Genomic DNA, 16,253 nt, shown 5'->3' with positions numbered 1-16,253 from the left:
AACAAGCATAAACACAACATAGCTAGCCCATAGCAAATGTACATTTCTTGCACAAAGAGGAAAAACTAAGTATTGCATTCATTTTTTAGGTTAAAGAAGTACTCTTAAATTTCCAAATATATATGTATGTATATAGAACATTCCAGTGAAGCTTGACTATAACAAACCTTGAAGTTAGCAATTAAGTGTGAATATCTATGTTTCAAAATCTCATGCTTGGTGTTTGATATATCATTTTTATGCCAATTCATAGCTGTCTTAAATGTCTTAACACGCATCGTAGTTTCAAGTTCTGTAACGAAGTATTTCATTAACATCGCAAAATTCATAATTAACGAATTCAGTTTTGTCGCGATCGTCATTATTGTACCGTTTCTTTTCACTTGGCCCGTCATGGCCAGGTGGGTTAAGATGTTCGACTCGTAATCTGAAGTGCGCAGGTTCGAATCCCCGTCGCACAAAACATGCTCGCACTTTCAGCCGTGGGAGAGTTATAATGTTACGACCAATCCCAATATTCGTTGGTAAGAGAGTAGCCCAAGAATTGGCAGTGGATTGTGATGACTAGCTGTCTTCCCTCTTGTCTTAAACTGCTAAATTAGGGACGGCTAACGCAGATAGTCCTCGTATAGCTTTGCGCGAAATTCAAAAAACAAACAAACAATTCTTTTCACTTTAAAAGTGTAAATGATTGACTGAGTTATGTTTTAATTAACTTACAGCTACCGATTCAGTCGAGAAAACATTTTAATGTTTATATTTTGTAATTTTTCATACAAAATCACTGAAACGTAGAAAGCATGTTTTCATATAGCACAAATACAGTGAATATTTCATTAACACATTTCACTAGTAATACAGCGAATTTAATCAATACGCTATAATATCACTTATACTTGTGAATAGTTATCACAATTACAACAAATAAGTAAGCAGAATTTTTGTTGTCGCCTTTTTTTCTTTCTTGAATACAAATAGTTTCATATCCAAAGCTTGAAATATAAAATGTTAGAAAGCACCATACACAAGTAAAGCATTTTAATTTAGTTTCACAGGATGCTTGATTGGAGTGGGTGATAATTATTAAAATCAATACAATTGTACTATTAATAAAACATAAAACATTTAAAAGTTTTGTTGTTTTTTACTAGAAACATATAATACAACCTCTTAAGCAATAATTTTCATTGGGTATCGTTCTGTGTTCGATACTAAAATTAATACATAATAAATGTCTTATTGTTCTGTCAAGAATGAAACATATCCGAAATATGTAATAATTATATGTATAGGCAGCTTCAGGTGAAAACAAAACACTAAAATGTATTTATATACGATACATACATATAAATATATATATTTTTCATTATCATGTCAAAATAACTTAGTACGTCGCAAATGGTTTTAATTATTTAAAATTAAAAATGCCCCTTTGCAGTGTTAATATTAGTAATTAATTTACACAGTATTCAAACCTCTTAACTGTGGACTGTGTATATAAAAACTTACCAGAACATTAAGTAAACTTCTTCCGAAAACTTTCCCATGTTTTATGAAATGCCTATACATAATTCTAAGTACACTATACACACAAGTTCGGCCACTTTGTGGTCAGTGTGCAACTATTATTTTTCTCAAATAATGTCACGTCTTGATGCAATGTAAAATCCGGCTAAGTATTTCATATCTGAATTATTCCAAATTATAATCGGCATCGATAATTTAACTGAACTGGGTATTTATTTTATTAATTGTTTTTGTGGTAAATGTTGCTGTGCTCGATTAATCATATATAATTATCAACAGTATTCACTCTCATTAAAGTACATAATGTGTGTGTAAAGCCATAGGATATTACTTTACAACATATATAGAAATCTCACGAACAGAGTGACGTCGTATACCATCTATACATAGAACTATCGAATATATCTACTTTGATAAATTGACATTTTCCGGTCTCTGCGAGAAAACACACCTTTTTACTGGAATAACAGTTACATAAATTATGGCACGTGAAAAGTAGTCCATGAGATAGCATTCAGCTTTGGCTGCACATAGCTTAACTGTACAAAGATGGGCCCTTCAGTCAATGTTCGATCGAAATCTGAACAAAGATTACACAATAATAGCTTCTCCTCTAAAAAGAAGGCACGTAAAACACTCGTGAGCTGGCTATCTTAAACACCAGTGTTGCTTACTTCCAAGTAGCCTGAAGATTCTGCACAAGATTTAATGCCGTTTTGTCCCAAAGGTTTGTTGATTTGCTTCTCTTCATTGTCCTGTTTGTTTCCTGAATGACGTTCACCCATTTCTAGTGTCAACTTTGACGGAACCTGATGGTTCTCATGTAGAAGAGGAATCGAAGATGGCAACTAAAACAAATAAGAAAAATAAAATTGGTTATACAATAACCAATACTTATATAGCACTAAATTTAACATAATTTTTTTAAACTTTAACTGTTTCATGCCTAGCATGACTTGAGAGTTGGGGAGTTTGCTTCACAAACTGTGAGTCATGGGTTTGAATTTACATTTTGTGTAAACTGTTTAAAATGTAACTGCGTAATTGACCAAAATATTCAAATTTATGTTTCTTCTTGTGAGCCCTAATCCTGTAGCCCAAAAAAACTAAATGTGAGTAAATCCAACTTTTGTGTATGTTAAGATGTTGGGTGCATAAACATTTATGTTTGTGCCAATTTGTATCTTGATTAGCATAACTTTTACAGCAGAGGAGCCCAAAATATACATTTCTGGGTTGGTTTACCATTTACTCCATAAAACTAGTTAAAAAGGATTAAATTAAGGTCATAAAAACGTTTCTGTGCGTATTGGACTAAGGTACAGTCTTGCCAAGTTTCAAGTCAATCCGTCTGAAAACGAAGAAACGGTAGTTCATTGAAAAGTGTTTGAAAGAAGAAAAAACAATGGAAGAACAACGTGTCTTTATGGATACGTAACAATGCTAATCTAAATATGTTTATTTTTTTTAAACTGAACCCTTAGAACTTTGACATCAGTACGAAGTTAATGGTTTTGGGAATGAATATTCCTACAATGTAATTTGGTAATGTAGTAGTTTATTGACGTATTAATTAAATGATATTAGGTATTTACAGTATCAGTAATTTTTGATATAATGAAAGTAGAACTTTCTAAAGAAAAATAGATAAATTAATAAACACTTTTGTGAAGACGGTTTACTCTTGGTAATTTACAATATTTTGTAAGATCTTTAATTTCTTTGGGTTTAACGTGTGTTTTGGATTATTTAATATATTTAATATATTTATATTTATATTATTTAATATAATCCAAAACATTTAAATAATATTTGTAAGAAAAGGTTCTCTTTATATCTTGGGTGCATGGTTATCATAAGTTTGTTTTGTTTGTTATTGAATTTCGCACAAAGATACTCGAGGGTTATCTGTGCTCGCCGTCCCTAATTTAGCAGTGTAAGACTAGAGGGAAGGCAGCTAGTCATCACCACCCACCGCCAACTCTTGGGCTACTCTTTTACCAACGAATAGTGACATTGACCGTCACATTATAACGCCCCCACGGCTGAAAGAGCATGTTTGGCGCGAGGGAGATGCGAACCCGTGACCCTCAGATTAGGAGTCGCACGCCTTTACACGCGTGGCCATGCCGGGCCCAGTTATCATAAGATATTTTAACTCTGTATTAGTCAGAGTCTCACTGTTCTTTTTAGAAAGAAAAAGACAATCATTTCAGAAATCAGATTTTCCATTGTGTGGAGTCCTCCACCTGTTTAAATGCACTATTGGTGCTTGCTCATGTCTTTTTCTATTAGATTTTTCTGTATTAGTTACGCTTCCTGGCTTCCGAATAACCTGATGTTTAGATGTTTTAATATCTTTAAGTGCTAAGATATTCAACCAACTTTCTAAAGATCGCCACATGTTCTAATGTAGTTTCTTGTTTTTTTCCAAAAAGTGTACTTTGATAATAGATTATTTTAAATAACTTGTTTGAACATATACATATATTCCAATTAGATTCTGAACCGTATTTCCTTACCTGATAAAGCTGTTTATTTGACACGTGTGTGCGTTTTTTTTTAATTTCGCGCAAAGCTACTCGAGGGCAATCTGCGCTAGCCGTCCCTAATTTAGCAGTGTAAGCCACCGCCAACTCTTAGGCTACTCCTTCACCAACGAATAGTGGGATTGACCGTCACATTATAACGCTCCCACGGCTGAAAGGGCGAGCATGTTTAGTGTGACCGGGATTCGAACCCGCGACCCTCGGATTACGAGTCGAACGCCTTAACACACTTGGCCATGCCGGGCCCTATTTAACACCTAACTAGGTGTTGCATATCTAAAAAAGACGCAAAGATGTTTATAATTCACTTCTACTTCATGAATCTGTGATATTCACTAGCATGTTTCTAGTGTATGTTAATTTCTAAATTTAGGAATCCTATTTTAAGTTTTACCAACACCGGAAGTAAGAAATAGTGATGTCGTTTTACTTTTACGATGTTACTTAAAAAGTAATTTCCTTAAACTAACCAGTCTTAAATTATCCACAGTTTTGCTGTTCCGTTTTTTTCTTGAGACTGACTTGAATTGTTTATAACTGTAATATACTAACTCCAGTAAAATATTTATTTTCACAAACTGTCTTCTAATAAACAAGCGATTTATATTCACATGTACAAGGCTTTGAATCATTCCTGTTGCCTTTATTATATCTTAAATTTTTGTTTGAACTCTAACCTTTGAAGAAATAACTTCTGTTTTACTTCAGCTCCTATTGACATAATTCATAGATGTGAAAAGTATTGTATAATCCTGCAAGTGCTTGAATTTAAATTATATGTAACAACAATTAGATGATAAAGTCGCTTGGTATAAAGGAGCAATTTACAAACTGCAATAACAACAGTACTGCATTAACAATAGACAGGCATATGGTAACGAAAATGGGTTACCGATTGATGATTTTGCAGCTTTAACATTGTGTTATTCAAGCCATTATCTCTCCTCACTAAAGACAGACATTTCAAGCCTAAATAAATATGCTTCCACCTTGACTTGGTTTGGTCACACGTTTTATTTGTTAGTTATTTTAATAATACTTTCTGTTACCCGATCTTTTATATAAAATAATTATATTGATACGAATTTAAAATCAATCATGCTCTACTGATTGAACTTTCTTAGTAATTGTCTACGAACTGTAGACAAATTTGTCAAGTAGTTTAGGTATTTTTGAGGTTTTTTAATGGTAGTTATATAATAAGTGAATGCCGTTTATTTTCACATATAATAATGAAAGTCACCATGGAACCAATAAGTCGGATGCGTTATGCTGTGTACTCATTATTGTAAATGTTTGTCTATGTTAGAAAATTTACAGTTCTGTTTAGATGCAGTTTCACAAGAAAGTAACGACGTATTAAAAAAGTCATCTCTTTGGATTTAGTTTGTTCGTTTTGTATTTTACATTATATGTATTATGCTTATATTGCACAAAAAGTTAAAAATGATAGATTACTAGTTGCTAGAAGCGTTTTTTTGTTTCAGAGGTTTTTTGGGTACCTAATAAGATATAAACCATGCTCACTCGTTGAGCCTGGCATTAGTATGACAAAGTGAGTAATGTTTTGTTGTTTAAAATATTTTTTTAATCATAACTCTATATGTTTTTGTTGTTTATAAGCGATATGGATATAGGTGGTCTCTATGCAGTTTCATGTGTCTAACAAAATAATTTATCCTTCCATTTTCAAACGGCAGATGTTACGGCACAGTACTTTTTTTCTATTATGCCTTTGTTCCTACCCTCTGTTGGACATCCATGAGATTTTATCATCTCGCGAAGGGGTCCATTCGAGTTGATAGTAATCCTTACTTTGTTTTTTACTTTAGTAGAACAGAGCGACAGGACTTACTCATAAACGTCACTTCGTAGAAAAACATATCAACTCCGTGAAACTTGTATGCCACTTTAAGTATTTTCCTGCGTGTATATGTTGAATAACTTCTAATTCTCATCTCTCTCCGTAAAGTCAACATACATGCATATTAACAGAATAGATTATCAATAAATTAAGATCATAAACTCTGATATATAAATTAAATTAAATAGTAAAATTTTTAAATTGTGTAACCAGCAACAATGTTTAAATATTACAGGAGCTTAGAAGAAAAACACTTTCTTAATTTTTTCTCAACCTAATTTTATGCTAAATTTATTCATTGCAGTTTTGCTGATTGAAAAATCTGTAAAATTGTGCAATAACAATATTGAATAAGCACAGTACGATACAAGTGATTTTATTTGTTATCATTACTGTTAAGAAAATGGGGTATAAGTATCAGATATATCATGTCAATGTAGAACTAGAATTTAAATATTTCTATGTACTTACCATTAAATTATATATTCACTATATATAATGTTAAATAGATGATATTGTTAGTATCCGTGAACATTTGTGTTTCTGGTAAGTCGAAAACGTATTTCTTGATTAATACTTGGCAGGACATATAATAATTATATTATAAAGTTTGCATGCATTAAACAAGATCCAATAATAGAAAAGGGTGTTATATGTAATTCGTTCTGAAACAGTGTCTAATAAGCTTTGTTATAAATATAGAAGGTGTCCGCAGAAGGAACATAATGTTTCATTATTATTATATAAACACGAACAAACTTCAGTCAACAAATGGTCGTAACAACCATCTTCTGGTAGCGACATCACATAATGGGTGTTTCCACTTTAAGTGTGGTAGAACATAATTCCGAGTTGCAAATACGAATAACCTTCCATTTTAATGTCTTGCTGCAAGCAAGTAATTAATGAAAAAGTTTGAGAAAAATATGTACATACACAGTGGTTACAAATATTATACAGTAGTTACAAATATTATACAGTGTTATGCCATCTTTTGGTCTTCCTGAAAACGTCTGGGTAAGTAACTTACAGACAACCGATATTTTCTTAAAAGTAATTCTATGCAATTGGATTAAAATAATCCTCCCAATGGGACAGCGGTACCTATTCGTATATGCAATGCTAAAATCAGGTGTGAGATTCTTGTCGGTGGACACAGCAGATAGACCCATGTGACCTTACAATAAGAAAACACGCATACTTAAAAACATCTACTGATATGCTATGATAAAGCTAGAAACACCAGGTAGAAATCAGTCATGTTTAGTATAGACAGTGATAAAATTGATCTACAACATGGTTGGTCTACACTAATTTGTTACAACCGGAAATGATGACCCTAAGGAAATAAAATGCAAGTTTTCATTAAGTAACCTTCGTAACTAGGTGAAATTACTATTTCTGGAAACTCATAGGCTCAGTAACACTTTGTTATTGCTGTTGTGGTTTAATAGTTCAGGAAATATTCCAAACTTTCCCAAAAAGAGAAAGTTTGTGCACATACTTCTTTCTTATTTATTAATTGAAATATAACCAAAGGAGTAGAAAACGTTAATAAAACAACATAATGTAAGTGGAAAAGAAATATTATCTGCGAAATATGTTATCTGAGAAGAAAAAAATGAATTAAACGTATTTAGCGAAATTTATAGAAACTATTCATTTCGCGATGAGATTAAAGCATTTGTGTATATTCATATTTCGCGCACTTTAAAATCAAAAATGGAAGCACTTATCACTAATAGAGCATATTAAATTATGTAACTAGAAAACTTTAATAAGATATATTGTTCTTTGGTACTTTTAACAGCTAAAATTCAAAATTTGATGACAAATATTCAAAGAAAGAAAGGAGATTTTTTTATTATTTATCCGTTCCTACCAACATTCGAGATTTAAAATATTCACTCACATTATTTATATTTATTTCTCTATTATTAAACACACGATTACAGAATGATCTATTTGTGCTGTGTCCATTACGGCTTAGTTTTTATAAGTTGTTAACTTTACAGCTGAGCTAAAGAAGAGAATGTTATTTATGTGGTCAATAGAAACAAAGAAGGTAATTTGGATGTTTTTTTTATTGTAACGGACTTAATATTATATATTTATTTTAATATCGATGTTTGTTTCAGTTAAATATATATTTAGAAACGAATGTAATTTAAACAGTTATATGTCTATTATAAAATTCTTGCATTTTGCTATAAATTTTTAGAAGATTATCGAGTATAAGAATCAACAAAACATATTTTATGAAAATACTAGCCAATTGTTTGGCTAGCTTAAGTTTCTAGAAATTAGCCTTAATACAATTTATTAAAATGGTAGTTATTATTTTTATATTTGTATTAAAAAAGGAAATTGTTTGTATTAATCTTGTTGGCAAAAGGATAAATATGATACTTCTCTACATTTAATTAAGTTATAAATTAAAATTTAACGTAGTCCTAGGCTGTTTCAATTTGTATCATATAACATAAATAATTATTAATCATCTTAAATAATTTGGTACTCGTAACATAATGTACAGTGAAAACATAAATCAAAAATGAAATATCTTAATAAACTCTTCAGCTTTTCAGATAACTCGGCAATAAGTCGAGAAAACGAATTATAATAAAGTATACGTTTGCTGATTTCCAATAAAAAAAAGTTTATACGAGATGATTGGTGACACTATGTTTGTCATTAATGGTGACTGTTGTGGTTCTAATTTATTTCGTGATTAATCTCATTGAAGCATCAGTTTATTGCCTTGGAACTTTTGAGACTTCTTCAGAATCAAATACTTGTTTACTATGATTTGTTTAACAGTAATAAGATATACCCTCAGTTTAACCACAGTGACTTTTTCTAGGTCGCTGGGTATCGTTTTGTAACTACAGCCTTTGCATTAAAACATGAAAACTCTGCTACAGATGAGTCGGAGAGATTGCTTCGAAATCATTACTCTTCTACATACTCTGCTGGGCGATTTTTTGTCTATTTCAATGGAAACATTGAAATTTCTCTTTCTGAAATATTGTGTCCGGAATCAAAATATTGTTTACAATCTCACTTTGTGAAAGGCTTTACTTTATTAATTTATAGCTAATTGTAGTGGTATTACATTTCAATATTTTAAATTAGTTCTAAACAGGACGTACAGGAGTTTTATATGTCATCCGCAGTGACAAGGTTTGCCGTTGTATTGACACATAACACTATTAAAGAGTAAGAATCCTACATAGAAGATGAAATTAACCTTTAATATCGTCTCCTCATTTAAAACCTAGTAGTAAGTATCTAACATTTTAATACATTATGAACGAAGAAAATATTATACATGCATTTAATGCATAATACTAAAATAATCTCTGATTGTATTTCACAACTTTTCTTAAAAGTTTGACTGATCCAGTAAGCCGAAACTGAATACTCAATTTGCTCAAGTGTATCAAATTAAGAGAGTGACACAGAAATGGATGGATTGACGGTGTGACTGAGACACTGAGTAAGCACATCTTTACGCTTATCCAGGCCTCTCACCTTGTTTTGGAACTCCAACAATATCCCCATACCATGTTTAACGGCAAATGCTAATAAGCTAATAAATATATATTTTTCTTCGTAGAAATATCATGCAACGTACGTTCCATTATTGTAAAAAATGTTTATATAGTCTGTATATTGTTCACGATATACTCGAATCATTTCTAAATTATGTTTTGTATATAATCCTAAAAAAAAACGAATCAATGAATAATATATTATTTTGCACAACAATTATACAAGTTAAGAATTCTTTTTTATTGTTAGAAAACGGCAAACGTTTTTCAGAAAAAAAGTAGGCCTTTAGATGACGGTTACATATTTCTAGAAAAGTATAGTGAGCATCATCTTACCATTTAAAACTTACTGTTACTATAAACAGAGATAAAGGATTTTCAGTAACCATATTGTAGTTAGTTTTGAATAATTAAAAAAAATAGAAAACACACAAGTATACAAAACCAGACGATCTCTCTGCTGCAAAAAAGGCTAAGTGAAAAGATTGAAAAGTTTTAATTTTGAAATCCTTACCAAATAGGACCACAGAAACTTCAAATTCAGTTCCACATAAAATATCTCTAAAATAATATTATAAAGTAATAAATAAAAAAATGTTACGCGACAAATCGTACTTTTGCTTACTACATTTATGTGAATCAAATCTAGAATTACATTTTTCCAATGAAAATCAGTCAAAGAACAATCAAGATATTTTGTATTCTAAATGGTAACATCTACAAATATCGTATTCTATTACGTTTAATAGAAAAGGGCAAATTGATATTCGTTCATTTTAATAGTAAATATATTTATTTTAAATGTATGTATTAACAATATGTTAGTATTTTGAATTACAAACAAGTATTAAATCACCTTTATAATACTCTCTTTGTTTGTATTGGTGCTGTTTGATAATACTGATAAATCTCGTAGTCGATTATGCACTTTATAAATTTTGGTAGTTTCTTTAATGGCAAAGATATACGATAGGTTATATCCGATGCGGGCACTTAACCTACTTTGTAAGTGTATCAATACATATATATGTTTACTAGTTATGGTCGTTACTATAACAACCGTAACGGAATTCTTACTCTTTACTGATTGTCGATATTGTTTGTCTTTAGAAATAGCCCGATTCTCTTATTAGTGAATGAAGTTAAATTATTGTAAGTTATCTTTTGCACTTAGTTGACAGTTTTTAATCTAAGCCTAATTTGTCCCCCACTGACACAGCGGTATGTCTGCGGACTCACACTGCTAAAAACCGGGTTTCGATATCCGTGGTGGGTGGTATACAGATAGTCCATTGTGTAGTTTTGTGCTTAATTCAAAATAATCAATTACAAAGCTAAAATCAGGGGTTCAATTCCTCTCAGTGGACTAAACAGATAGCCCGATGTGGCTTTGTTATAAGAAAACACACCCTAAGCCTGATTCTTCGGTAAAGTATCTTTCTACTTCAACATATATTTTTAAAGATTGAATAATTATTTTTTCTTTAATACCTGAACCTTCAAATTTTACATACCGCTAGGAGCAAAGAATCTGAAAATAATGACGAAAAAAACAATACATAAACTAGATATTTTTCTTTGCCTACATTTTTCCTGAAACCCTTTAGCTATTTCATTCTATACTTATTTTAGTTTTACTACGTAACACGACAAAAATTCCAACAATAAAGTTTAAGTAAAAAGTTATTTTAAAAATATTTAGAATAAAGCTACAACCTATGGACAAGTGGCTAGATACCGGTTTGCAAAAATACCAGCTTGTGTTTGCCAATTACAAGTTTCTCTTTGGATTCATCTTTATCTATAATTATTGTACTAAAATTGCCAGTTTCAATGATAGCATTACATTTATTAGATAAGTAATCAGTTGTTGCTGCGTTATTTAATTATGGCGTATGTAAATCTATTGCTCAAGTGGCACAAATACTTGACGGATGCTTAGCATGAATCTAATATAAATATTTTATTTGGATATATGGGTGAACTGTACTTAATAGAGATATTGATTTATTTATTTTCAAAATTAACGCACTCATTCTTGTTATTATAATAACGAATATCGAGTTTTTGGGCCAGTAAAATATAAAACACAGAGTACGAGGTTTTATCCAATTTTGTCTAATCATTCACAGAGAATGCTATAAATTAACATAATAAAACATTTCCAGATCCCCTAATTCGTTACTTATTGAAATTAAAAGAAATGTAATATAAGAAATTAATATTTAAAGTTTCTTAATTTTAATGCAAAGCTATATAATAGGCTATCTCTATTCAGTCCACCTCGAGGAGTTGAATTCTGAATTGTAATGTTTAGGTCCATCACCTTCCTTAATTAGCTTTGTATGTTCTTAAATTTACCGCTATCCCACTGAGGAAATATGTTTAAAGAAAGAAATATCTTATAAGAAATTCTGCAATATCCAAATAACCCACACGTTTTATAAAATATATATTAAATAAATATGCAAAATTGTCAAAATCAGCTTACAGATCAGAAAAGTTTGGTTTATAACGAATATTCATTGTGTATTAAAATATCTACACAGGACAATACTGAGGCAAGTTCAATATTCTATTTCTTAATCTGTTCAAAAAGTTCAAATACATTCATATGCAGCAGCTAAAGCTGAAATTGGGGATAGAATGTTTTTTCTCTCACTTTATACACACACACTTATATATATATTTTAATTGTTTTTGAATTTCGCAAAAAGTTACAAGAGAGCTATCTGCGATAGCTTTCTTTAATTTAGCAGTTTAAGACTAGAGAATAGGCAGCTAGTCATCACCACCCACCGCCAAGTCTTGGGCTACTCTTTAACCAACGAATAGTGAGGATTGACCGTAATGTTATAATGATCCCACGACCGAAAGGGCGAGCATGTTTGGCGTGACTGGGATTCGAACCCACGACCCTCAGATTTTGAGTCGAGTGCCTTAACACGCTTGGCCATGCCTGGGCCAACACTAGACTGAACGGAACTATTCAATTTTATTTACAGTCATTGCAGTTAACTTAACTATATATTATATTGTTTTCAAAATTGTTAAGTCTAGTATCAACGTAAATTGCTAGAAGTCTGCAGAGGTATTAGACATTTTGATCATGATACTAGAATATACACTTAGAGGCATATTTTCTTTGTATAATTTCATACTTCCAAAAGAGTCAAAATTATGAGTTGCTGAAAATGTCATCTTCAGTATTTACCTACGGTAGTTTATTTTCCTTATTTGTACTTCTTATACGTTTTTAAATAAAATTGCACCGTCTAGCAAAGTAGTCGGTTGTATAATATTTACACCTATTGCTCGTTTATGAACAAACTTAATTTGTGTCAGCTTTATTTACACATAAACACACACAAACATATACACAAATAATATATGAATGACATTGAAAACTAGTTCTCTTAATTAATGATTTTCTACAACAGCCTTGAATTTTTATCATTGATTTTGGCTTCTTAAATCTATATGATTTTTTTTCCCTTTTTCCCCGTCTTTCTCCTGGCAATTATTCCTCTTTCTAAGTCCACTTTAACCTGATCCTTCTTCGGTTATTTTGATTTGTATTTTAGCTTTAAACGTAATAAATATCGAATTTTCAATATTTGTCTTTTTTCACGAAATTGTTTTAATCCCATTGTGAAACTCTTATTTCTTATACTTCGACCTTTGCTTAATTTTCATTGATTAAACTACTCTGGTTTCTAACCCTTTTTATTTGTTTTGATTTTCTCTTCAATCAATAATTCTATATTACTTTTATAATTTCATATGAGTTTGTGTTTTTATAAATCCAATTTATTTCTCACACCTATTCCTAATTTCCGGTATATATTTTAACACAGATACAATTCTAAATAAGACCTGTTTTTACCTAAGCTAGATAACTTATATGGAGATAACTGTATAAATCGTCTTCCTTTATTTCATGAAAATTGTTGAAGAAAATCTCATTGCAGCCAGCTATATTACACCAATAAACACAAATATCACATATTCTTAAATTTCACGTCTATGATTTACTCTTCTTTTTTTATTGGACGTTTCCGTTGATAATTTGACTTTTTTAAACCTTGTTTAAAACTTTTTATCACCATTTAGAGTTCTCTTTAATCCACTCTGGCCCTTTAACTTCGAAGAGCATATCTGATCTTTCGAAGCAATGCTTGGCTAAGTAATATTCATTGCAGATTCAAAGTCAGTAATTCTGTTTCTTTAAACAGTGACATTTTTATCATTATATAGTCTTTATTTTCATCCTAGTAGATCCTTACGTCTTATATATTATGTTTCTGGGCTAAATAGTAGATAACACTCTTCATCATTCATCTATTTCTGCTCCTATGATATTTTAAACTATTCCAATATGATATATAATATTTTATTTACGACTCGTGTCGAATTTCTTTGGATTCAGTCAAATAATATACTTGCTGAGCCAACAATGTTGATTTCCATTCGTTTATTTTTTATTTAGAAATGATACATCTCGCAGTCTTTAGCATTCTATATACGTTTACACTCTACGAGTTTAAGTTTTAATGAATGTTTCTTAAGATACTGCGAACCAGTTCTGCTATATATGCTATTTCTGATTAAGCATTCTTCTGAGTAAATTACTTTGTCATTATAAGTTTTCTTAATAATTTTAATTATACAGGTAGATATTCTGATGCAGTTTTATCCAGCCAGAAGCCTGGATAAAGTTTCTTGATCCATACAGAAACTTATACTACTTCTCTAGTCTATTTAGTCTGATGAACATGATTTCATTACGGGGGCATAAATGGCGAGATCACGTGTTCGTTTCTTTCTTCAGAAAACATCATCAAAAGGCTTTGCATAATTTTATTATTTCTTCTTCTTTACACAACTGATGTTATTTCATAAAACCAGCTTTAGAGATATGTTACACAAACAGTAGACCCATAAGTTGCCAAGAGAATAATGTGTCGAGAGAAGTATCTATGGTTCGCGTCCTGTTGCTCAAAATACTACAAGAACAAAAGAAAACATGTTAGGACCATGGGTGAGTTTTAAGGTGATAGCCAAACGTGTCAGATATACTTTCACGGATACGTATTACATTAGTTCAACCACAAGTCTTGGTAACTCGTATTCTATATATAAACATGTTCTACTGTGTGAAGTGCTATTATACTTATTTTTCGTTTGATATTACATGATTTGTATTATTGTGTTTATAAAAAAATTATCAGAGAAAAGCTTACGCTCATGACACAATTGTATGAATACAGCTTGGGAAAAGAATGCGTTTTGTCTGCTTGTTTCCATCACTACCAAACTCAGTGAGTTACAGAAAATTTACTGATAATATAGTATGGATTGAATCACGTTATACATGTAAATCAACTTCAGCTAGGCAAATGTAAGTTATTAGATCCAAAGATATTCGATGTTGGAGTTAATACGAGTCACCGGGTGCATAGTTGGTGAGCGATATTTTTATTCGAGTTTGAAAACTAGCAATTTTGAGGGTGTTAATTAAAAAACTCAGATGAACTTTTGTTTTTAATAGTTAAAACTGTTGTTTGTGTTACACTTCTTCTGACAAAATTAGTAGAAGATGGACATTGTCAGGCAAAACAATCTCATAAATCGTTTTGTCGTCAACTTATTCATATCCATGAAATACTTCAACGAAGCATCACACTTAAAGAACCTATTGACATAGCTGACAAAATAGATATATTGAATTTCCTTGAACTCTTAAAGCAACAGATCTCATATAGTTACAGACTGTTCTAATCGTCCAATTAAAGATAGTCTACTTATTAAGAAAGAAAATTGTAGATTAGAAGAGAAATTCTCAATAGAAAATGAAAATAATCTTCCTATTAACAGAATAGACGAATAAGACGAATAAAGAATCTTTTAGCTTTTGTTTTGGGCTCCACAGGAGTTGCAATTTTTTTCCTTTCTTGAACCAAAGAGTGTCTGTAGAATTATGTGTTTTTCTCTCAAGTTTAGCGAAGAGATACACAAAAGGCTGTATGTGCTCTTCTAACCATGGGCATCGAAACCCGATTTCTAACATTGTAATTCACAGACACATCGTTGTGTCATTGAGGGCAGAATAATTAAATTTTTGAGTAATACATAAATCACGTACTTAAATAATCCTATCTCAAAGATAAACTGTTACTTCCAAGTTTCAATAAAAAATATTTGTTTCGATTGAAGAATCTGTCATTATACGATGAAATTTTAAAGACAGGGCTAAGAGAACAACTAGTCTACCATAATAATTGTTGTAGATATATAATGTGGAAAGAAAACCATTCTTATGATCTATTTCGCGCTATATATCACAGTTGACGTCAAAAATAGAAAAATAGAAACACATTGAAACTTAGTCTTTATTTAGTCACTTAAAAAAACGAGCGTGTGTGTTTTCTTATAGCACAGCTACATTGGGCTATCTGCTGAGCCCACCAAGGGTATCAAACCGCTGATTTTAGCGTTACAAATCCGTAGACATACCTCCGTACTATCGAAGGGGCGAAGAAAAACGAGAAAACTAAAGCTTTCAGAGGAGTTGATCAAATAGTTAAATATCTTCTGATATCTTTTGTTAAGAAATTGTGAATCTTAAGGAAATATTGCCAGATGATCTCCATGTAATTTACTTTTGGAATTAGAATAAAAAATGTAAAAGAATTAGCTAAGTATTAAGCTAGATATACACATAGGTTAACTAAAAACTAAAGAGCAGAACTCAGAGAA

The 16,253-nt window shown here is 31.0% G+C and overlaps 1 protein-coding gene across 1 annotated transcript in view; it reads right to left on the bottom strand.

Annotated features, from left to right (window-relative positions):
• Positions 1-729: 729 nt before the first annotated feature.
• LOC143255353 (neural cell adhesion molecule 2-like) overlaps positions 730-16,253 on the bottom strand; it is a 108,630-nt gene continuing 93,106 nt past the window's right edge. The window contains exon 11 of the mRNA XM_076510866.1: positions 730-2,375. Within this exon, the coding sequence (XP_076366981.1) occupies positions 2,181-2,375 (195 nt within the window). The 3' untranslated portion in view covers positions 730-2,180. The remainder of the gene's footprint in view (positions 2,376-16,253) is intronic.

This window comes from Tachypleus tridentatus, chromosome 7 (genome assembly GCF_004210375.1).
Source record: "Tachypleus tridentatus isolate NWPU-2018 chromosome 7, ASM421037v1, whole genome shotgun sequence".
In the NCBI taxonomy this organism is placed as follows: Eukaryota; Metazoa; Arthropoda; class Merostomata; order Xiphosura; family Limulidae; genus Tachypleus; species Tachypleus tridentatus.
The sequence above is the reverse complement of the archived record's forward strand: the minus strand, read 5'-3'. Positions and strand labels throughout refer to the sequence as shown.